This window comes from Bufo bufo, chromosome 2 (assembly GCF_905171765.1).
Source record: "Bufo bufo chromosome 2, aBufBuf1.1, whole genome shotgun sequence".
NCBI lineage: Eukaryota > Metazoa > Chordata > Amphibia > Anura > Bufonidae > Bufo > Bufo bufo.
The window spans coordinates 419,154,050-419,179,073 of record NC_053390.1 but is presented as its reverse complement, the minus strand read 5'-3'; the positions used below and the strand labels follow the sequence as shown (position 1 = coordinate 419,179,073).

General features: G+C 43.9%; 1 protein-coding gene across 2 annotated transcripts in view; it reads right to left on the bottom strand.

Moving 5' to 3' along the window:
* FBXO10 (F-box protein 10) overlaps nucleotides 1–25,024 on the bottom strand; it is an 81,311-nt gene that overhangs the window by 53,748 nt on the left and 2,539 nt on the right. The window contains exons 2-5 of one of the 2 annotated variants that reach the window (XM_040417351.1): nucleotides 10,957–11,046; nucleotides 10,049–10,796; nucleotides 6,233–7,087; nucleotides 2,693–2,842 (exon numbers count right to left, since the gene is read on the bottom strand). In XM_040417351.1, coding sequence (XP_040273285.1) covers nucleotides 2,693–2,842; nucleotides 6,233–7,087; nucleotides 10,049–10,633 — 1,590 coding nt within the window. In that variant the 5' untranslated portion in view covers nucleotides 10,634–10,796; nucleotides 10,957–11,046. The remainder of the gene's footprint in view (nucleotides 1–2,692; nucleotides 2,843–6,232; nucleotides 7,088–10,048; nucleotides 10,797–10,956; nucleotides 11,047–25,024) is intronic. The other variant, XM_040417350.1, reaches the window with a different exon arrangement.

The window sequence follows — 25,024 nt, the reverse complement described above, 5'->3', positions numbered from 1 at the left end:
AAGGCGGTGGTGAGTACAAAGCCTTCACCGCTTCCTCCTGGTCCTTTTGCCCTGAAAGGGAACGGCGTTCCTGCCATGAAAAAAGTGCAGGAACGCCGTTCCCTCGCGTTCCCCCTCGACTCGATCCCTGCCCTTAAACCACTCAAGTGTTGCTTTAGCAGTGTGTTTGGGGTCATGATCCTGCTGGATGGTGCAGGTTTTGCTCAAGAATATCCCTGTATTTAGCACCATCTTTCCCTCAACTCTGACCAGTTTCCCAGTCCCATCCCACAGCATGATGCTGCCACCACCACGTCTCAATGTGGGGATGGTGTTCTTTGGGGGATGTGATGTGTTGGGTTTGCGCCAGACGTAGCGTTTTCTTTGATGGCCGAAAAGTTAAATATTAGCCTCATCAGACCAGAGCACCTTCCTCCATACATTTTGGGAGTCTCCCACTTGCCTTTTCACAAACTCACAACGTGCCTTATTGTTTTTAGCTGAAAGTAATGGCTTTCTTCTGGCCACTCTGCCATAAAGCCCAACTCTATGGAGCGTACGGCTTATTGTCGTCCTATGTACAGATACTCCAGTCTCTGCTGTGGAACTGTGCAGCTCCTCCAGGGTTACCTTAGGTCTCTGTGCTGCCTCTCGGATTAATGCCCTCCTTGCCCGGTCAGTGAGTTTTGGTGGGCGGCCGTCTCTTGGCAGGTTTGCTGTTGTGCCATGTTTTCTCCATTTGGTTATGATAGATTTGATGGTGCTCCTGGGGATCATCAAAGATTTGGATATTTTTTTATAATCTAACCCTGACTTCTCAACAACATTGTCCCTTACTTGTTTGGAGAGTTCCTTGGTCTTCATGGCAGTGTTTGGTTAGTGATGCCTCTTGCTTAGGTGTTGCAGCCTCTGGGGACTTTCAAAAAGGTGTGTATATGTAATTACAGATCATGTGACACTTAGATTGCACACAGGTGGACATCATTTCACTAATTATGTGACTACTGAAGGTAATTGGTTGCACCAGAGCATTTTATGGGCTTCCAAACAAAGCGGGTGAATACATACGCACTTGCCAATTTTCTGTTATCTATTTCTAAACAATAGTTTTATTTATATATTTTTCTCATTTCACTTCACCGACTTAGACTATTGTGTTCTGATCCATCACATAAAATTCAGATTAACAAAACATTGAACTTAAGGCTGTAATTTAACAAAATACGAAAAAATCAAGGGGGGGGGGGGATACTTTTGCAAGACACTGTATATATCTATATATACTGTATATGTATATACACACATATATATATATATATATATATATAAAATATACTGTATATATTTTTTTCAGCACCTTTTAAAGAGGACCTTTCACTACTCTACAAACTAAAAACTAACTATATCAGTGGGCAGAGCGGCGCCCAGGGGTCCCCCTGCACTTACTAGTATGTCTGGGCGCCGCTCCGTTCGCCCGGTATAGGCTCCGGTGTCTGCGCTCCCTCTGACTGATTTTTTGTATGAGGCGTGTCCCTTGCTGCAGCGCTGGCCAATCGCAGCGCACAGCTCATAGCCTGGCTATGAGCTGTGCGCTGCGATTGGCCAGCGCTGCAGCAAGGGACACGCCTCATACAAGAAATCACTCCAGTACAACAGAGGGAGCGCAGACACCGGAGCCTATACCGGGCGAACGGAGTGGCGCCCAGACATACTAGTAAGTGCAGGGGGACCCCTGGGCGCCGCTCTGCCCACTGATATAGTTAGTTTTTAGTTTGTAGAGTAGGGAAAGGTCCTCTTTAAAATCAATACGTCAAAAGTAACGCTAAACAGTCACTTCTTTATGGCTCACAATTAATTATTCACCATCAAGCTCTACATGATGTATTATACATGAGCCTTTAAAGTCTTAAAGTGAAAGTCCACTCTTATTTCTCTTCTGATATGTCGCTAATATGTGCTGTAGCTCATGGAGCTTAGCTGATATATAGGAACAATGAATGCCAATACTGATTTCCATATACAGCATGCCAATTACACTTCCACTGGCTGGCAATGTGCAACATAGCTCAGAAATATAGAAATCTTCAAGCCATGAGGCTAAGAAGCAGGCCACGCTGCACGGTACTTCATCCTAGTGATCGGTGGGGTTCCACTGCTACCAAAGTGAAGCATCACTCGACATTTAAGTGAAGCATACACAAAAACATTACCCCAGTCAGCGAGTGTGTGATATGGCACTATATGTGCACATTCTTCATTTTTCAACAAATAATATGTTCCAGATACGCTCTCGAAAGAACCGTTAAAGGGGGTGGAACTGACATTAGCGGTAATGTCATATTGTATAATTTCCTAATCAGCAGGGGTCTACCTGCTGGGTCTCATACGTTTCACGTTCCTGCTAGTGAGATATTGGGCCTCCTTCAGACTTTTCTGCACAACAGCCTCAGTTCCATGTGCAGTTGATGGATGAGAGGACTATGTAGAAAAACCTCATTCAGTTGATTCGTGGCGGGAGTCCCAGAGGATGGACCTCCACCAATATTGATGTGATGGCAATTCCTATCCCTGACCTGATAAACTCATTGCTATATGTAATTCTTCTTGACTCCTATCTTACTGCAGCTGCAGTCACCTTAGAGAAATGGTCACGTATAGAGTATTAGGGCTCAATTACTGCCCACAAAACGCATGTATATGTAGTTTCACATACCAGTATAATAGGATTTGCTCCTTTGCGGATGTCCACTCCTGCTTCTGTGTTGGAATGGATGTTGTTGTCAGCTATGAGACCTCCTGCTGCCAGACGCAGAAAAACTCCTGATGCTTTACAGTGGTAAATGTCATTCTTCAACATAACAATCTGAAAAGGAAAAAGTGTAAAGCATCATTTCCATCTATCTTCCAATATCTCATTTTTCTCTCCTTAAAAATAATAAAGTTCATATAGCAACCCTGTAGCCCCAGCCTGAAAGACTATGTACACCCTTGGGGGCAATTTTTTTTTATTATTACATTGCACTCATTTTGAGCTAAAATAATTTTTTCAATTGCTCTTTATTAAACATTTGGAGCCCTTTTCTCTGTACAGGGGTAAGATACTAGTAGCAGGATCTGAATTTCCACTCTGTCGGGCAGCTAAACTGAGGGGCTCCTGATCTCTGACCTTATAAACGCTCATTATAGCTCAATCCTTATCATACTGATAAGAATGTTGCCTAAATAGATGTTTATGACCTTTTTAGTAAAAAAGTACTATTCACACAGCTAGAAAAACAGTTAACGGTTTGTGACAGAACGGCTCAATATTTTTAATAAAGACCAGTTAAAAAAATGATTTTTAGCCCAAAATGAGTAAGGCTACTTTCACACTGGCGTTTTGGCTGTTTGTGAGATCCGTTCAGAGCTCTCACAAGTGGTCCATAATCGATCAGTTTTGCCCTAATGCATTCTGAATGGAAAAGGATCCGCTCAGAATGCATCAGTTTGCCTCCGAGCAGTCTCCATTCCGCTTTGGAAACTGAACCAAACGGATCCGTTCTGACACCACGTAAGTCAATGGGGACGGATCTGTTTTCTATAACACAATAAAAAACTGATCCGTCTTCCATTGACTTTCAATGGTGTTCAAGACGGATCCATCTTGGCTATGTTAAAGATAATACAAACGGATCCGTACTGAACGGATGCAGACGGTTGTATTATCTGAACGGATCCGTCCATGACGTAGCCTAAAATGCAATCATTAAAACCCCCGAAGGAGTATATAGCCTTTAAAGTGTTAGGAAAATGTGGGGCAGAGGCTGGTGTAAAATAACAAAATGAGCATTACCGTTGAACTGCCTGCCGTTCAGGTTCTGCCATTTTGGTCCTCCTCAACAGTCTTTGCTTACATGGGTGCAGTGCTGACGTTACATCAACAACACATGACCACTGCAGCCAATCAGTGGCCTCAAAGTTAAACATCTGCTGCAGACCTAACACCAGAGCTATGACCCTGTGATCAAAGACTGGCAGGGAGGAGCGGAACGGCTTAGCTGGAGTGGTGGACAATTCAACAAAAAAGTAATGCTTATTTTTTTTGCTGTATACCAGACTACCAGCCCCTGGCTGTTACCCCATTTATCTTAATCTAAGATATTATCATCATCATTATTATTATTATAAAGCTGCTTCAAACCAATATAAAATAGCCCCCTAACTAATTATAATGATGCTTGGCTCAACAAATCCCCAACTTGCATTTTTACGTAAACCATGCATTCTTTTTAGGATATCATTTGACAGGTTATAGATTGATTCTATCTACATAAAAAGTTCAGTAAATTCCAGTGTTCTGTACCAGCATAGGAAGAGAATACAGGAACTACCGTATTTGGCATATGCTGGACACTGCCGATGCCCAACGGATCCCATTTACTATAATAGGGTCCGCCAGGTTTCTGCCATGAATACCAGCATTATGGCAGAAAAATATTGTTGCATACGCTCATGACAACTCTTCAGTCAGTTGAGCATACCTGGACTTCTTAAGCCTACACATGGTGATACACGTTCCATAGCATGTCCACGTCCTATGCTTCCGATTTAAATGGAGATTTAGATTCATGCCATGCGCAGGGCCGTCTTTAATATTGATTGGACCCTGGGCAAAAATTTACTTGGGCCCCCTGGATCCCGCCTTTCCACACCTTAGGCAATCACGCCCTCCACCACAACACACACACAAAAAATCCACACATCTGGTAGAGTACAGTGAATGACTGTAAATACTTCCAGTTCTGAAGACTCCAGCGGCTCAGGATCAGTGCTCTGGGCAGCTGGGCTCAGGCTGGAAGTGGGCACCGCTCTGCAGGAAGGAGACCAGGGCTCGGCTCACCCTAGTGTTACAGTATATACCCTATAGTATACAGCACCACACAGTATGCAGTTTAGCACCCCACACTATACAGTACCCCACAGTATAAAGTAGAGCAGTATAGCAGTATAGCAGCCCACAGTATACAGCACCTCACAGTATACAACACCCCAAACTATACACGATACAGTCCCCCACACTATACAGTACAGCAGTATAGCACTCCACACTATACTGCACCCACAGTATACAGTATACAGACCCCCACAGTATACAGTACAGCAGTATAGCCCCCCACACTATACAGGCCCCCCCACTATACAGCCCCCCCCCCCACAGTATACAGGCCCCCCCACAGTATAAAGGCCCCCACACAGTATACAGGCCCCCACACAGTATACAGCCCCCCCCCACAGTATACAGCCCCCACAGTATACAGGCCCCCACACAGTATACAGCCCACCACACAGTATACAGCCCCCCCTAGTATACAGCCCCCCCACAGTATACAGCCCCCCCCACAGTATACAGCCCCCCCCACAGTATACAGTCACGCACAGTATACAGCCCCCCCACAGTATACAGCCCCCCCACAGTATACAGGCCCCCACACAGTATACAGGCCCCCACACAGTATACAGCCCACCACACAGTATACAGCCCACCACACAGTATACAGCCCACCACTATACAGTAGTTTACAGTATATTAACATAACAGCCCCTGTCACCTTTTTCTGATGTAATCTTCACACATAAAAGCTCCACAGTTAACTTCTGCAACAGGACCTGTGATGACCTCATAGCCATGTGACCAGTAATTGCTAGGTTACTGGTCACATGGTGATGATGTCATTAAGGTCCTAAACACAACTTTAACACAGTCTGATCATGATACCTGGACTCAGTGCAGGCAGGCATGGCAGCACCCCTGTGTAGCTGACAGCTTGACACCCGGGGCAGTGGCTAGCAGGGCTCAAGAGGCAGCTGCCTTGGGCCCCCCAGGAGCAACTGGGCCCGGGGCAGCTGCCCCTTTTGCCCCTTGGTAAAGACGGCCCTGGCCATGCGAGTGGTGAAGAGGATGGGGAGAAAGCTGTCATGAGTACATAGACTTCATGGTGGAGACTTATCAAACTGGTGTAAAGTAAACTAGCAATCAGATTCCACCTTCCAGTTTCCAAAGGAGCTCTGAAAAATGAAAGGTGGAATCCGATTGGTTACAATGGGCAACTAAGCCAGTTTTCCTTTACACCAACTTTGATAAATCTCCCCCTATGTCTCTAACTGGCAATGCTAAATCAGCAGCAAACTTTGCTATTAATAAAAGTTCCTTTCAGATATTTTGTATGGTAGTTCTTTAATTCTGAACAACGAATGGTAATTTCAGGTGACTTACCTTGCTATTCTGAATGCACCTTACTGCATAGGTCAGGTCCCTGAATATACAACCTTCTAGTCTTGCTTGTCCTTGTGAGCAAATAAAGACGCCACCCTTGCCATCTCTGAAAAGGCACTTCCATACAAGACATCCTTGAATGGAGTTGGCAATAGATTGCAATTCCTTGTCCTTTTGTAACTCTTGTTGCAAACTTTTCAAAGCCATGTCACTCTGTAAAGCGAGGAGGCCATTAGTCTGCGGCCGGCAGTGTAAAGATCTGGCTAGCATGTGACTCAGTCCATGAGAGTGATATGACAGTTTGTACACGGACTGGTCATCATCTTCATTCTCACTGACTGTGCTCACTTCACTGTCACTGTAATCTGTATCCAGAGTCATGGCCTCTCTGTCCTTACCCACGTATAAGTTTCCATTCACTTCATTCTCCTTGTCGTTAGTGTTTTCCTCCAATACTTGGGATTTTAACTGGGCATGTGAGTGGCTTTGATCTCCATTCACTAAGATCTCAAATGTCCTCATATTTGCCCCAGGAGAGCCGGTAGCTGAGTAATCGGTATTCCCAGGCAGAGGAGACTCAGAAGCAGCGTACAGCATGGCCCTTGACTTGGCAGAGGCTGACAGATGCTTACAAGCCCAGTTTTTGTCAGAAGTGGGCGATCCTTCCACGGTCACGGAGGCATTTTCACTGTTAACGAATTCACAGCTCTCAAGCACACTGAGAGCCACGTTATGGAAATGTATGCTAGACTGGTTAAAAGTGCAAAATTTTATCTGGCACATTCCAGGCGCGTGGATCTGTAGCTGCCCATTCTCAAAGTTGCAGTTGTCAAATTGGACATAACCAACAGAGGTCTAGCAAAAGAAAGGAAAAAAAGGAGTCTTCATTCTATAATGCACTTCATTTGATTATATTTTTAATTTCTGAATATAAAGTAATCAATTACTGTATGTAGTCATCTGTTACCATTATGTACTCTACAACGAACAAACATACTTCAATCTTCCTTTTAATTTCTTTTTTTCCATCAAAAACGGAGGAAAGCATCTCTTTCCTACAGAAGTCTCATGCACTATAAAGAAGAACCCCTTTTAAAGAGCAGTTACTGCCAGGGAAAGTAGCCAACTAGTCATCATATACCCATGTGAGGGAACCCTACCTATTAAATTCGTAATATGCCCTGAGGCTGACATTGCTTTTTTATTTTTCCCGTTTACATAGCCATATCAGAGCTTGTTTTTTGCGTAATACGATAGTAGTGGGAAGCTCAAAAAAAAAATCTGAATGGGGTGGAATTTAGATTTATTTTTTTCCCCCCATTACGCCGTGCAATTTAAATTCTTTTAGATTTTAACAGGTAGGGCATTTTGGGATGTGGTTATACCAATGACTTTTATCTTTTTATTGTTTATTTATTTTTATTAGAAAAAACTGAGAAAGGGGGAGAATTTGTATTTAATTTTTTACATTATTAAAAACGTTATTTTATGTTTTCCCCATTTACTTTTAGTCCCAGCCTTAATAGGTTCTGAGGCCACCCCCACTTGCCAACTCGCTACGTCAGGGCTCTACCTTCCAAATTATCATGCAAAATAACCGTGGAGCCCCAGTTATGGGTCTTCAAACACAGATATCCCGCAAAGGAAGAAAAACCAAGCACATTAAGTGGCCCATATGACAAGATCCAGCTCTTTTACAAGCCTTAGGCCTCTTTCACACGGGCGTTGCGGAAAAATGTGCGGGTGTGTTGCGGGAACACCCGCGATTTTTCCGCGCGAGTGCAAAACATTGTAATGCGTTTTGCACTCGCGTGAGAAAAATCGTGCGTGTTTGGTACCCAAACCCGAACTTCTTCACAGAAGTTCGGGCTTGGGATCGGTGTTCTGTGGATTGTATTATTTTCCGTTATAACATGGTTATAAGGGAAAATAATAGCATTCTGAATACAGAATGCAAAGTAAAATAGCACTGGAGGGGTTAAAAAAAGAATATATATTTTTTAACTCACCTTAATCCACTTGCTCGCGTAGCCCGGCATCTCCTTGTGTCTCCTTTGTTGAAGGACCTATGGTGAGCATTAATTATAGTTCAAGGACCTGTGATGACGTCACTCCGGTCATCACATGGTACGTCACATGATCTTTTACCATGGTGAATCACCATGGTAAAAGATCATGTGACGTACCATGTGATGACCGGAGTGACGTCATCACAGGTCCTTGAACTATAATTAATGCTCACCACAGGTCCTTCAACAAAGGAGACACAAGGAGATGCCGGGCTACGCGAGCAAGTGGATTAAGGTGAGTTAAATTATTTTTTTTATTTTTTTAACCCCTCCAGTGCTATTTTACTTTGCATTCTGTATTCAGAATGCTATTATTTTCCCTTATAACCATGTTATAAGGGAAAATAATAATGATCGGGTCTCCATCCCGATCGTCTCCTAGCAACCGTGCGTGAAAATCGCACCGCATCCGCACTTGCTTGCGGATGCTTGCGATTTTCACGCAACCCCATTCACTTCTATGAGGCCTGCGTTGCGTGAAAAACGCAGAATATAGAACATGCTGCGATTTTCACGCAACGCATAAGTGATGCGTGAAAATCACCGCTCATGTGAACAGCCCCATAGAAATTAATGGGTCGGTATTCAGTGCGGGTGCAATGCGTTCACCTCCCGCATCGCATCCGCGCGGAATACTCGCTCGTGTGAAAGGGGCCTTAAGGATATGACAGGGGAAGACCTAAGCCAGTTATCCATCCACAGACAGCTGTTTCGGGGTGTTGCCCCTCATCACTGTGGAGTCGGTTTCTGGCGGAGAGCAATGCCTTGCAGACTACTCAAACAAAACAATAGCTGATCTTAAAGAGACCAACTACAAAAAACACTGTGGAGCCTCATTTAAGAGTCCCAACACAGCAATCCAAAGTGCAAAGCTCCCTGGGATGCAGTAATATGCAAAATAACCGTGGAGCCCCAGTTATGGGTCTTCAACACAGTGAAAGCCAGATGATCCTAATGATCACAGCAGGGTTCCCTCCATTCTTTAAAGGGATTCTGTCACCTCGTTTTCGGTTATAGCGCTGCGGACATGCATGGCTAGATCGCCGCTAGCATGTCCGCAATATATCGGTCCTATAGGGCTGTGTCCTTTTATTTTTTTTAAAAAATGATTTTAGAGATATGTAAATGAGCCTTGTAAGGTGCCCAAGGGGCTGTACTAACCTTCTTGGTGCCCAGCCACGCCCCCCTGTGAAGGAGCCTATCACCGCCTGCGTCCCCCGAATCTCCTCCTTTCGTCACAGTTAGATTGCCGTAATCTCGCGATGCGGGAGCTCGCGCATGCGCAGTTCCAGTATAGTGTTCCTTTCCTGTGCTGGCATCAGCCTCAGGGAAGGAACTGCGCATCGCGAGATTACGGCAATCTAACTGTGACGAAAGAAGGAGATTTGAAGGACATAGGCGATGCTGGGCCCCTTCACAGGGGGTCGTGGCTGGGCACCAGGAAGGTTCGTACAGCCCCTTGGGCACCTTACAAGGCTCATTTACATATCTCTAAAATAATTTTTTTAACAAAATAAAAGGACACAGCCCTATAGGACCGATATATTGCGGACATGCTAGCGGCGATCTAGCCATGCATGTCCGCAGCGCTATAACCGAAAACGAGGTGACAGAATCCCTTTAACAGTCAGTAATAATAAACACATAGCTACACACACACAATGTACAATAATGGACAACCACAAAGCCCCTGTGACACTAGTCTGAATATGGGTAACAAAATACTTAAAACGAAAATTATTCTCACCTTATACATAACTGGTGTGAACCAAGCAGGCATAAAAACCAAGTTGCATAGTCGTGAGGTAGGGCACTGCTGGTCAATGCAGACAAGTAAAGCCACATCTCCAAGTTTTCCTTGACCCATGATCTCTACGGGGACTTTTAGAATAATCTCATTTTGCTCTTCATATACACCTGGTTGGAGCAGAATTCGGTCATAAACATTAGCTGAAGCTAAAGCAGTCCTGAGGTTCTCAAACTCACAGCCATAACCAACATAGAGTACCCTTCTATCCTTCTTTCTCCTAAACAGGTATAAGCAGTTGGAGGACTCCAGGTCCTGAGCGTTCTTTGTCCAGGTTCTTGAGGCTACATAATGCTGTTTGAAAGCTTCTCTCCATGATCTTGGTTCTACTTCAGGCTTGATAGGCCAATTAGGATGCCTACATTCTGCACACCCCAAGCATAGTTGTCGCCACCTGGTGTTGTCCAGACTGATTATAAGGTCATACCATGACCTGCAGACCAAGCCACATCGTCCAAGGTCACGCAAAGGCAAGTAAGCTAAAATCAAACGCCAGAGTTCAAGTGGTAGTCCACCAATCTCCATAATATCCTGAAAAGTAGAAACACAATAAAAAAAAATATCTATAAGGTAAACGTGTCCTAATGAAGTTTACACCCTTGCATCTTTGTAGCCAGAGCTGGCTTCACGTTGTAGAACTTTCTGGTGACAGTCACCAGAGTTGAAAAGATCTTTCAAGACACAAAATCTATGGAATCAAATAAACAAGTGGTGTTAAAAGAAAATTCTGAAACACTACTATCCTAAGATTTCATCCTCCTAAACTCTGATATTACTGTAGCTTCTGAAATAATTACTAATTGAAAGTTTTGTATTGATTTCACTTCCTCGGATGTGAGTCAATTTACCTTTATTAAAGTTTTCGGTCATTACTTCGATATTTCAGCTTAATCTTCATTTTGGCTTCATCAGTCCTAATTTTGGTTCAATTCAATTCTCTAGCCAACAAAGATAAAAGAAGCATTTTAGCCACCACACAACTATAAACTTCAGATAAATGACACAGCAGAAACTTAATTACCGGATACTGTCCAGAGTTGCTTTTGGACTCTGAGTTGCAACTACTACTTCTTCAGCCCAAACTAATCCACATAGATATTCCAGGGCACACTCATGTAGGTAATAATGCAATATTTTTTATTCAATCACAAAAAAAATTACAGAATAAATACAGCAATATAAAGTATAGTCCTTCCAGCTTAGGAATTAAGATCCAGATAAAATAAGACACCGCTACGGTATAATAACCTTTCTCAAGTCGTATCTGTTAGGCCTTATTTACACAAAGTATTTTCATTTAGTGTCTGTTCAGTTTTTGTTTTTTTTGAAGACCGTATGCGGAACCATTCATTTCAATGGGTCCGCAAAAAAAAAGGAAGGTACTCCGTGTGCATTCTGTTTCCGTATGTCCGCATTTCCATTCCGCAAAAAAAAAAGAACATGTCCTATTATTGTCCGCATTACGGACAAGGATAGGACTGTTCTCTTAGGAGCCAGCTGTTCCGGAATGCACACGGATGTGATCCGTATTTTTTGTGTATCCGTATTTTGCAGACCGCGCAATACATACGGTCGTGTGCATAAGGCCTTAATGAGAGGTAGGAGAGGACATGTGCCAGCCGCCACCACTGAATGCTGGAGGAGCTCCCTCCCACCCGACCAGTTACACAGACACTCCCCTATCACTGCAGCTGTTCCTGCTTTGACAAGCCAATGGATATAACATCACAGGAAATAAAGTCTCTTTCACACAAGCGGACGCCATGTGTGGAATCCACTGCGCGAAAGAATGCCAAGCCCCGTTTCGGACAGCAGAGACATGGAGCATTAACATGATTGATAATACTCCTTGCCTCTCTGTGATCTTTTTACTATAAAAAAAAAAAAAAATCACGGTGACAACTTTATCTCACTGTGATTTTGTAGTAAAAAGGTCACAGAGCATTATCAATCATATTAATAAAACGAAAGTAAAGGTAGACCGCGCTGACTACACAGTGTCAAGTGGTGAGTCCCGCGATCAATACTGCATCGAATAAAATGATACCACCAGGTAAGTACACACCAAAAAGTTTGCGGTTGATGCTGAAGGAAATAGCAACTTACCTGTGCTAGACTGGTGTACGGGACCCCCGCTGTAGTTCTCAGTAGTACTGCTAGAGTGTTCGAGTCTTCAGGTTTCCTCTACAAGCGTGCGCGGTCCCAGCCGGTGACACGTGTGCGTGAGGGAAACCAAGTTGGTAATCCTCGAGAGCGATAGTTCCGTGTGACTTCACACTTAAGATGGGTGCCTTCTCGAACCCAAAACCCTCAGACGCATTTCGGAATTAACGAATTCCTTCCTCAGGGATGGTTGTTGGTTCTTCTCTCTGGAAATAAGTAGGCATTCGTTCCCATGGTTACCAGTTCTTTAATCCTTCTCAGAGTCGCAGACTACCGACGTATCAAATGTCTTCTGTTTTTATTAGACCAAATTCTATTTACTGATGTTTTAGCAAAAGACAATGAGGTATAGTGAGGGTATTTTGAAATTTGTTAGCTGAGTTCATTTATGAATTATTCTATTATCTTAATGGACTTGTTTGGAAAGTAAATACTAGGAGAAAGCAAATAATTCAATTTCTTGATTAAGTCCCCCTGGTACAAGAGTGTCCAGGTTAAAGATCCATTTTGCTTCATTCCTTGACATTAATCTAATGTAGTCTCCACCTCTTTGGTCAGGTCTGATGTGTTCTAATGCTCCGAATATTGATCCCCCCAAAGTTCTCTCTATGTTTCTCTGCAAAATGTTATGTTAATATTACCTATATGTTCCCTTATTCTGGTCTGTAAGGTTCTCTTTGTTCTGCCTACAAATAATTTAGCACAGAGACATTTTATAAAATAAATCACACCGCTAGTATGGCAAGTGAGATGACCTTCTATTTTATATGTATTTTGTGCACCCTCTATTGTTTTTATTGGTTCAGTCTGTTTTGTCATGTGGCAGGCCTTACAAATTTTGCAGGGAAAGAAACCAGACTTGGTGTTATATGTTGTTTGTTTATTATTCTTGGTGTTATCTATTGTTTGTTTATTATTCTTTTTTGTTGTTGTTTTTACAGAAGGGGCTTTTATGTTTCCCAAGTTTTGTGCCTTCTTGAATATAAAGCTAGGATATTGTGATATTTTTCCCGATTATTTTATCTTGTTTCAGGGTATCCCAGTGGCGTTTGACAATTGAGGAAGGAATTCGTTAATTCCGAAACGCGTCGGAGTTCGAGAAGGCATCCATCCTAACTATCGCTCTCGAGGATTATCAACTTGGTTTCCCTCACGCACACGAGTCACCGGCCGGGACCGCGCACGATTGTAGAGGTAACCTGAAGACTCGAACACTCTAGCAGTACTACTGAGAACTACAGCGGGGATCCCGTACACCAGTCTAGCACAGGCAAGTTGCTATTTCCTGCAGCATCAACCGCAAACTTTTTTCCTACTAGGTTGATTATCACGGATTAGGAGTGTACACGGATTCGGTGAACATTGGTGTGTACTTACCTGGTGGTATCATTTTATTCGATGCAGCATTGATCGCGGGACTCACCACTTGACACGGTGTAGTCAGTGCGGTCTACCTTTACTTTCATTTTATTAATATATTTATTTAGGGTTTAGGCAATTAATCCCTTTTGTAGACCAGCAGCGACACACTCATACGAGTGTTATTCAGTGTTAGAACATTATCACTTTTCTTCCTCCCTCATGAATGAGGTAGCGCGGGTATCCATTGATTCTTACTCATTATCAATCATGTTAATGCTCAGTGTCTCTGCTGTCCAGAACGGGGCTTGGCTGTCTTTCACACCCGCTCGTGTGAAAGAGCCCTCAGAAAGAGCTGTATGGATACGGTCATGTGACCACAGTCCAGAACGGAAAAATAGGTGTAATAAAGCTAGAAGAAATACATTACAAAATTACAGCTATCGTTAGAATTATTTTAAAGGATGTTGATGCAAATTGGAAAACCCTTTTAAAAAGGATATTAAAAAAATATTTTTAAATGTAGGAAATACTTTAAATTGGGGGGGGAATAAACAATGCTTGCTGCCACTACAAGGGAGATGGCGTGCAGGTAAATATTGAGGAGGATGCAACGCCACAACACCTTTAGCTGATCGTCAGGTACCTGAATGGACCCCGAATGAGTGAGTCAAACCCCCTGATAATGTTGACCTATCCCCTTTAAAGTGGTTGTGACAAGTTCTAATTTAACCAAGGATAGGGGGTAACCATCTGATCAGTGGGGGTATGACTGCCAAGATCCCCACCGATCACAAGAACCAAATGAAGATGGAGGTCACACATGACCAATGCTGCTCCATTCATCTCTATGGGAGTGCTAGACATAACCAAATGCTGTACTCTGCCATCTCCAGCAATCCCATAGAGCAGGGATTCCCAACCTGTTGCACAACTACAACTCCTAGCATGCCCAGGCAGCCTACAGCTATCAGCCTAAAGCAGGGCATGGTGGGAGTTGTAGTTTAAGAACAGCTGGAGGGCTGTAGGTTGGCCATCCCTGCCACAGAATATGAATGGGGGTCACGCTTGCCCTGCTGCTACATTCAGAGGATTGAAATCCTCGTTTTCGTGACTGGTTGGGGTCACAGCGCTTCAACTCCCTCGACAAGATGGTAACCCCCATTCAGTGGATAACTTTAGGACTTGGCAAAACCCTTGAAATAATGTAATAAGTGTATAGTCCCGGTTGTTATTGATATGATTATCACCACCCCCCTATATGCATACGATTTGTGTTTACCACCTGCCGGAGATGTCTGGATCCTTCTATCTCGGATGCTTCCTGACAACCACCGGCCCGCCGATTGGCACCGGTTTTCGTCCAGCCAATTCTCTGCATATTGGCCAGATCTCCACGGGTCCTTTTTATACTGAATGGGACAGGACGGAGGATGAGGTAGCTTCCAGCAATGCAGAGAGATCCGGCAGGTTGTTCCCTGTCGGATCTCAAAGCGCTAGTGTAAAACAGGCCTAATCAAATTTTCAATACTCATAGATTGCATCACAGGGACTTCCTGTGAGCCGATCAAAGGGGGGATCGGTCTCTCCTTTGTTCGGTTGGAAACGCCTCAGGGTTGTGAATGGCTTTCCCAAGTGTTGTACCATCTCTGCAACTGGTATCTGCCTGATTAATATTCTGGAGCCATACCGTTTGTTACTGACCGCAGTTCTTATTCCCAAACAAAAATTCAGTCCTATTGAATAAGGCCTCGTTCACACGACCGTGCTATTTTTTGCAGTCCACAAATTGCGGATCCACAAAACACGGATGGCGCCCGTCTGCCTTCTGCAATTCCGCGGAACAGAACAGTAGGCCTATTATAGAAATGCCTATTCTTGTCCTCAAAACGGACAAGAATAGGACAGGACTCATAATTTTTGCGGGGCCACAGAACGGAGCAACGGATGCGGACCCATTGATGTCTGCATCTTTTGCGGACCCATTGAAATGAACGGTTCCGTATACGGACCATATACGGAACGCAGAAAACAAGCTGTATACGGAACGGAAGATACGTTCGTGTGACTGAGCCCTAAAAGCGGTTTTCTAATGGTCGTATTATGCCGGATATGTTCTTAAAATACAAGAAGCGACAAACTGTAATATTCTAATTCACCAATTCTATTCGCTACAAAGCAATATCTGGCCTCTGTGATACATTACAACTAAAATGATGTCCACCTAGCCTATTAAATGCTCTCACTTAAAGAGGACCTGTCATTGCTCCGGACATGTTTTAGTGAGTACAGTATCTGCCTTCCACTAAGAGGGCTGGCACAACACAGAGCCATTACAAGAAATGCTCCAGGACTGATTTCACCAAGTAGTTACTAACACAGCAGGACTTCTTCAAAGCAATTATCCAGAAATTATATATACGTAGGGCAGGCCATCAATATGAGTGGGGGTCTGATTTCTAGCACCCTGCATATCTTATATTGATGGCCTATTTTTAGGATAGGCCATCAACTTGGGAGTCTTTTAAAGAGGTCTGATATTTGTTGCACATTTGTTAATTTATATCCTTTCTATTTTGATATATTTTCATTGAAGTGTTGGAGAGTAAAATGTTTCATGTCCTAGACCGTTAATGTGACTATTAGCTGTGACCCCAGGAGGCCAGGGTGGAAAAGTCTTTGGTTACAATAGATAATGAGACTTGTTTACCAGGGAGTCTTCTAATCAGTGCGCCGAGTCTATTGGGTCCTCCGGCTCCCCTGATACAAGTGATGAGATATTTCTATGGCTGGAGTGATATATAGATATATTCTGAGCAGGTGGACACCACAATAGAAGTAAATATATGCTTACCTTTACAGGAATTGGTCACGTACAAGAAAAAAGCCCAATGGGAAAATGTTTTATTGAAAGGGATGAGATAGTTAAAGGGAGCCTTAATGAGGTTGCCCAGCTTTCTTACTTTTCGTTACTGCAGCTTGGGGACACGTCACCACTGAGGCCAGCCATTGGCTGCTGCTGCACACATCTGGAAGCTTACAGACAGGGACCAGAGAAGACCAGTAGAGGCAGATAGGGAACCAGAATAGAGCAGCAGAGAAGAGTATGGCAGCATCTGACCTATGATGTGGCCAGGCTGCCCACCATTTAGCATGTTCCCTCTCATAATAGAACATGTGCTGCCATAGGAAAAGCCTAGGGATAAGTTCCAGCGTACTGGGCCACCCTTCTAAGGACACTACTCAGTATAAATTGCAGGGTGCAACTAAGGACAGCAGTACTGGAGTTTGATGATCACCACTGATAGGGGTGGTTTGTTAACCCCAGATTAAACCTGTAATCAGCAGTACCTAAAACATAAATTGGAGGCATACTGGTCGTAGATGATCACCATTAAAGGTGGTGGTTGTCTGTTTATCCCAGATATACAGCCCCTCATAAAAGTATCCATCGGTGCTTTACAACTGACCCACACTGAGGGAGACTAGGTGGTTATGATACCAATCACCAAACGGGTGGATCCATTCGACATATACTGTGATAAGGAATAGGGCTGTCACGATACCAAAATTTTGATTCAATTTCGATTACATAAAAAACTATTTTATGGAGCGTCTGGCCCATAATCCAACAGGCCTATCCTATTTTTTTTTGGGGGGGGGGGGAAATCGGGGGTGACAAAAAAATGGCGAATTGGGCGTTTATTTTTTTTTCTGTTATGGAGTTTTAATATTTTAATAGTTCAGACTTTTTCAGACATGGCGATATGATATATTTATTTATTGTTTATATATTTTATATGTAAAATTGGGAAAGGGGCCATTTAAACTTTTAATATTTTGGTGTTTTTTTTTTACTTTTTATTTAATAACTATTAGCCCCCTACGTAGGTGGTACAATATACTTTATAGTTGTTTTTTAGGGATATAAAATAAAAGTTACATTTTAATATTTCCACTATGTTTGGGAATAACCATTGGTGCCAATAGTTTAAGGGTAACTGCCCAGTTGCAGATTTGTATTCAGCAAATCTACAAGAAATCCCCACCTAAAACAGGCTCATAAAAACTCACTATTTATCTTAGTTTTGGTGTGTTTTTTGTGCAGATTTTATGGATTTTCTGTTGTGGATTTTGTTGCTGACTCTCTGTTTGTTAACAACCATTGAAGTCTATGGGGAAAACCCCTCTACAGAAGGTGCAGAATCACACAAACAACTGACACGCTGCAGATTTCTAAATCTTCATGGTAGGTCAACTTCCACACAGAAGAAAAAAGCAAAGTGTACATGATGAGATTTGTTTCATCTCATATACTTTGCTGGTACTGTATTACATTGCGGTTTTTCCGCACAAGAATCTGTGCAGAAAAAAAAAAAAAAACATGGAATCCACGTTATGCAGTTAGGCCTCATGCACACGACCGTTTTTCAGGTCCGCATCCGAGCCGCAGTTTTTCGGGTCTGCATCCGTTGCTCCGTTCCGTGGCCCCGCAAAAAAAAAATATAGGCATGAATACAATGGGCCGACCCATTCCGTTCCGCAAATTGCGGAATGCACACGGGCGGCTTTAGTTTTTTTGCGGATCCGCGGTTTGCGGACCGCAAAAAACTGCACGGTCGTGTGCATGTAGCCTTAGGCCGAATGCACACGGCCGAGAGCGGTCCGTGGTATGCCGGGCTGGATTCCTGTTCAGAGCAGGAGCGCACAGCGTCATTGGTTGCTATGACGCCGTGCGCTTCATGTCGCCGCTGCACTACAGTAATACACTATACGAGTGCATTACTGTAGTGCAACGGCGGCATGAAGCGCACGGCGTCATAACAACCAATGACGCCGTGCGCTCCTGCTCTGAACAGGAATTTAGCCCGGCATACCACGGATCGCTCTCGGCCGCGGAACACGGCCGTGTGCATTCGGCCTTACTCTGAGGGTGCCTTCACATGCGGCAGATTTTGTTGCAGACTGAAAATCACTTCCATTCATCTGAATGAGGTTGTTTTACCAGGAAGCATAGGGCTTTTTGCTAGCCCCATTCAAATGAAAAGAACAGATTTTCAGTTGCAGCAGTTTTTTTGCAGCAAAATCTGCTGCATATGAAGGCATCCTTAGGCATCACTGTTTAGCTTTACATTCTTCTGATCCTTTAGTTACTTTTGACGGGAGAGAAAATTCTGCGTGCAGTGGCACAAACTGATCATAATTGATGCTCCAAAAAATACGGATAGGTTATTTTTAGCATAAATTCATGCCGAGCATAACTGATGTTCAAAATAAGGGATCCACTTTTTTTTCTGCTCTTCTGACAAATCATAAGAACGGAAAGCTAAACGGTGATGGGAAATCGCCCTAATAATGCTTATTACTAGCTGCATGTATGTGCTGTATTAGATACTAGCCAACCCCTTTACACTTTTTGAATATATGTTGCTTTTTATGTTGTGGAGGGGTTTACCAGAGAGACATCATCTCTTAATTTGAGGCTCTATTTAACTATGTAAATCATTTGAAGAATCCTGTATGATAGGTCTTTACTCATGGCAGATTGTGTCAGCACTATGGAATTGTTATTTTTGGACACTGATGGAATTTAGGGGATAGAAATTTATTGAACAATATTTTTTCATTATGAGCAAGGAAAGCTTGAGATTCAAATCACACAGATCTTGGCAATATTATATTTGTACTTGTGTATGTCTAAGGCTCTTTTCATATCATGTCTGACCTTTCTGCCAGATGTGGATATACAGTGCCTTGAAAAAGTATTCATACCCCTTGAAGTTTTCCACATTTTTTCACATTACACCCACAAACTTAAATGAATTTTATTGGGATTTTCCGTGATAGACCAACACAAAGTCATGAAAAGAAACTGATACGTGGTTTTCAAAATTTGTAATAATTAAAAATCTGAAAAGTGTGGTGAGCATTTAAATTCAGCCCCCTGCACTCTGATACCCCTAAATAAAATGCAGTGTGACCAACTGTCTTCAAAAGTCACCTAATTAGTAAATAGAGTCTACTGATGTGTAATTTATTCTCAATATAACTCCAGCTGTTCTGTGAAGGCTTCGGAGGTTTGTTAGAGAACATTAGTGATAAAACAGCATCATGAAAACCAAAGAACACACCAGACAGGTCAGGGATAAAGTTGTGAAGAAATATAAAGCAGGGTTAGGTTATAAAAAATATCCCAAGCTCTGAACATCTCATTGAGCACTGCTCAATCCATCATCTGAAAATGGAAGAAGTATGGCACAACTACAATCCTACCAGGTTTAGGTGGCCGTCCACCTACACTGACAGCCCAGGCAAGCACTAATCAGAGAAGCAGCCAAGAGGTCCATGGGCACTCTGGAGGAGCTGCAGAGAACCACAGCTCAGGTGGGAGAATCTGTCCACAAGGCCAACTATTAGTTGTGTACTCCACAAATCTGGCCTTTATGGAAGTGTGGCAAGAAGAAAGCCATTTTTGAAAACAAGCCATAAGAAGTCCAGTTTGCCACAAGCCTTGTAGGGGACACAGCAAACATGTGGAAGAAGGTGTTCTGGTCAAACGAGACCAAAGTTGAACTTTTTGGCCTAAATGCAAAACGTTATGTGTGGCAAAAATCTAACACTGCACTAGAGCTGAGTAAATTGAATAACTCAACACAAAAAAAGTTTTGGCATCAAGGATTCGTTTGTGTCATGTGACCATGGAGCGAGAGTGAAGCGATTGCTATTACTCATGCTCCGTGGTCCCCCGCAGGCCTGCACCGTGCTGCACGTAAGTGCGCACTATGACCTGAATCTGTGTGACATCAGGAGGACAGTGCAGAGCATGAAGAAGAGGTTGGCAGAGCTGTGGAGTGTTGGCGGCACCCCTACAGGAGAGGTAAGTATTTCACTGGCGCTAGGGACTGATGGCGGCACTGGGGGAGTAACTGATGGCACTGGGGGAGCTGATGGCACAGAGGACTGACGGCATGGGGGGTGATGGCACAGAGGACTGACGGCATGGGGGGTGATGGCACAGAGGACTGACGGCATGGGGGGTGATGGCACAGAGGACTGACGGCATGGGGGGTGTTGGCACAGAGGACTGATGGCCCCGTTCTGATGGCATGGGGGGTGATTGCATGGGGGGGGGGGAGATTAATGGCATGGAAGGGGCTGATGGCACGGGGGGTCTGATGAGTTTTTATAAAAGGAAAACTTTCTTTTAATTAGTCTTTTCTTATTAGAGTACTCGATTAATCAAAAGAATACTTGATTACTAAAATAATCGATAGCTGCAGCCCTACACTGCACATCACCGTAAATAAACCATCCCCACCGTGAAACGTAGTGGTGGCAGAATCATGCTGTGGGGATGCTTCCTTCAGCAGGGACAGTGAAGCTGGTCAGTGTTAAAGGGTTTCTATCACTTCATATGACATAATTAGCTGGCAGACACTAGCGATCTGCTAGTGTCTGCTCTGGCCAACCATCCTACTATAATCACTTGTGGGGCAACGGTTTTGCTAAAAAACTAACTTTTATAAATATGCTAATGAGCCTCTAGGTGCTATGTGGGCGTCATTAGCACCTAGAGGCTCCGTCTACCTTCATACACAGCGGCCGCCCAGCACGTCCCTCCAGCCCGCCCATGTCCTTCTCCGTGTGACGCAGCGGCCGAATTCTCGCGCATGCGCCGTGCGCGGCTGTATTCGGCGCATTAGAGATGTCTGAGCTAGGAGCGGTCAGACATTCAATGCGCATGCGCCGAATACAGCCGCGCATGCGCATTGAATGTCTGACCGCTCCGAGCTCAGACATCTCTAATGCGCCGAATACAGCCGCGCACGGCGCATGCGCGAGAATTCGGCCGCTGCGTCACACGGAGGAGGACATGGGCGGGCTGGAGGGACGTGCTGGGCGGCCGCTGTGTATGAAGGTAGACGGAGCCTCTAGGTGCTAATGACGCCCACATAGCACCTAGAGGCTCATTAGCATATTTATAAAAGTTAGTTTTTTAGCAAAACCGCTGCCCCACAAGTGATTATAGTAGGATGGTTGGCCAGAGCAGACACTAGCAGATCGCTAGTGTCTGCCAGCTAATTATGTCATATGAAGTGATAGAAACCCTTTAATGGGAAGATGGATGGAGCTGAATACAGGGTAAGGCCTCTTTCACACGACAGTATGTCTTTTTCAGTGTTTTGCGGTCCGTTTTAAACGGATCCGTTGTTCCGTTTTTTGTTTCCGTTGTGTTTCCGTTCCGTTTTTCCGTATGGCATATACAGTGTACAGTAATTTCATAGAAAAAATTGGGCTGGGCATAACATTTTCAATGCGAATGCGGACCCAAACTACGGACGTGTGAATGGACCCTAAGGCCTCTTTTACACTACGTATGGCTATTTCAGTGTTTTGCGGTCCGTTTTTCACGGATCCGTTCCGTTTCCGTTCCGTTTTTGCGTTCTGTTTTTCCGTATGGCATATACAGTATACAGTAATTACATATCACAAATTGGGCTGGGCATAACATTTTCAATAGATGGTTCCGCAAAAAACGGAACGGATACGGAAGACATACGGATGCATTTCCGTATGCATTCCGTTTTTTTGCAGACCCATAGACTTTAATGGAGCAACGGAACGTGATTTGCGGCCAAATATAGGACATGTTCTATCTTTAAACGGAACGGAAAAACGGAAATACGGAAACGGAATGCATGCGGAACACATTCCGTTTTTTTTGCGGAACCATTGAAATGACCGCAAAAAACGGCCCACAAAACGGAAAAAAAAAACGGCCGTGTGAAAGAGGCCTAATCCTGGAGGAAAACCTGGTTGAGGCTGAAAACGACTTGAGACCGGAGCCGAGGTTCCCCTTCCAGCAGGACAACAACCCTAACCATACAGCCAGAGCTACAGTGGAATGGTTTAGATCAAAGCATATTCATGTGTTAGAATGGCCCAGTCAAAGTCCAGACCTAAATCCCATTGAGAATCTGTGGCAAGACTTGAAAATTGCTGCTCACAGACGCTCTCCATCCAGTCCGACCCAGCCTGAGGTATTGTGCACAGAAGAACGGGCAAACATTTCAGCCTCTAGAAGTGTAAAGCTGGTAGAGACATACCCCAAAAGACTTGTAGCTGTAATCTCAGCGAAAGCTGGTCCTATAAAGTATTGACAAAGTGAAGGAGAGCGGATAACACATGCTTGGCCGCCCTCTATTCATTTCAATGGGAGTGCTATAGAAATGAATGGAGGGTGGCCACGCATGCACGGACCTCTCTCCTTCACTTTGCGGGATCTCCGTTCTAGAGATAGGTTCGGGACCCAGACACACACAGCCAGATTTTAATTGTCTACAAATTAAGGCTACTTTCACACTGGCGTTTCTGGATCCACTTGTAAGATCCGTTCAGGGCTCTCACAAGCGGCCCAAAACAGATCAGTTCCGCCCCAATGCATTCTGAATGGAAAAGGATCCGTTCAGAAAGCATCAGTTTGGCTGCGTTTGGTCTCCGTTCCGCTTTTGATGCGGACACCAAAACGGTCCGCCTGACGATGCATAGCCAAACGGATCCGTCCTGACGTACAATGTAAGCCAATGGGGACGGATTCGTTTTCACTGACACAATATGGTGCAATTGAAAACGGATCCTATTCCCCATTGACTTTCAATGTAAGTCAAGACGGATCCGTTTTGACTTAGACTTCTTTTTTTTTAAAGAATAATGCAAACGGATCCGTTCTGAATGGACACAAGCGTTTGCATTATAGGAGCGGATCCGTCTGTGCAGATACCAGACGGATCCGCACCGAACGCAGGTGTGAAAGTAGCCTAAGAAGCTGTAAATCTGGACCAGAGTGAGCTGAAAGAGACACTCCTAAAATCTGCCAAATTTAAGCTAAATCTGTAAACTGTGTAGACTACTTTATATTACCTATTTATTGGCTTAGCTTACGCCACAAATCTGTCCCAGTGCCCCATAACCTTAGACAAACTGGAACTTGTTCAAGTCTGCAGAACGTTTAAATTTGCACGGCCTTTTTAGGGTGCAAAAACACCAGAATAAAGGCTCATGCACACGACCGAGGTCCACAAAATGCAGAGCTGCAAAACACGCATACCGGCCGTGTGTGTTTTGCATTTTGCGGTACGGCCGACCCATAATAGAACAGTTCTATCCTTGTCCTTAATGCGGACAATAATAGGACTTTTTTTTTTTTTTGCGGAACATGACATGCAGATACTTAACACAGAGTCATTTTCAGTTTTTTGGGCCCCATTGAAGTGAATGGTCCCGCACATGGGCTGCAAAAAAAAAAAAAAAAAAAACGGGACGGACATGGACAAAAAATATATTTGTGTGCATGAGCCCTAAACAGATGTTTTGGGGGCCCGTCTACATTTCTTGGTGGTGTTTATTCAGGCATTTTTTGCAAACATAATGTTTACCCACTAGCATTTTCTTCATGCCGCTTTTCCGCTATAGAGAAGATGCTGGCAAAACGCTTTTAAAAAACAGCTGCCACCTGCTATGTTTTTTAAAAGAAGCCAGAAAGACAAAACCACCACCTAATTAGGCTAATTAGGCCTCTTTCACACAGCACATGTACCCAATAGGCGTTCCCATACACCAGTCTTGATCGTCTGTGCTCAGGAGTTACATGCGGAAGATGCCTTTTAAAGGGGGTCGTCTGGTTTCCGATATTGATGAGCTATCCCCAGGATAGCTCATCAATATCAGATCGGTGGGGGTCCGACTCTGATCGGCTGTAAGAAGAGAACGGTTTACATTCTCACTGTCGGTATCGCAGTGGAGAGCAGGTATAAATCCGGCGGGCTGTGACAGCCTCCACCCCTTCAAGCTAAGCCCCCATCCTTTTTCTTGCCACTTTGGAAAAGTGGTGAGAAGCTCAAAAAGTCACAAATTATGGCTACATGCACACAAACGTTCCGTTTTTTTTGTGGATAGGATGCGGACCCATTCATTTAAATGGGTCCGCAAAAAACGCGGACAGCACACCGTGTTCTGTCCGCATCAGTATGTCTGTTCCGTTGCCCTGCTAAAAAAATAGCGTATGTCCTATTTTTTTCTAGTTTGCGGACAAGGATAGGCATTATTACAATGGATCCGCCCAAAAAAACGAATGCCATACGGAACGTCATCATTTTTTTTGCTGACCACAAAACACATACGGTCGTCTGCATGTAGCCTACTAGCGCAAACTCATTGCTAAATTCCTCTCATTGATTTTTGTGTTTGTTCACACATCAGTGATTTTCCATGGACCACGGGTCAGTGGAAAAACCACAGAGACCACACACATTGAAGTATGCAGGTCTGTGAAAACCACTGACAACACTGATGGCATCCATGTCTTGTCAGTGATTTTCAGGGACCGCTGGTAGG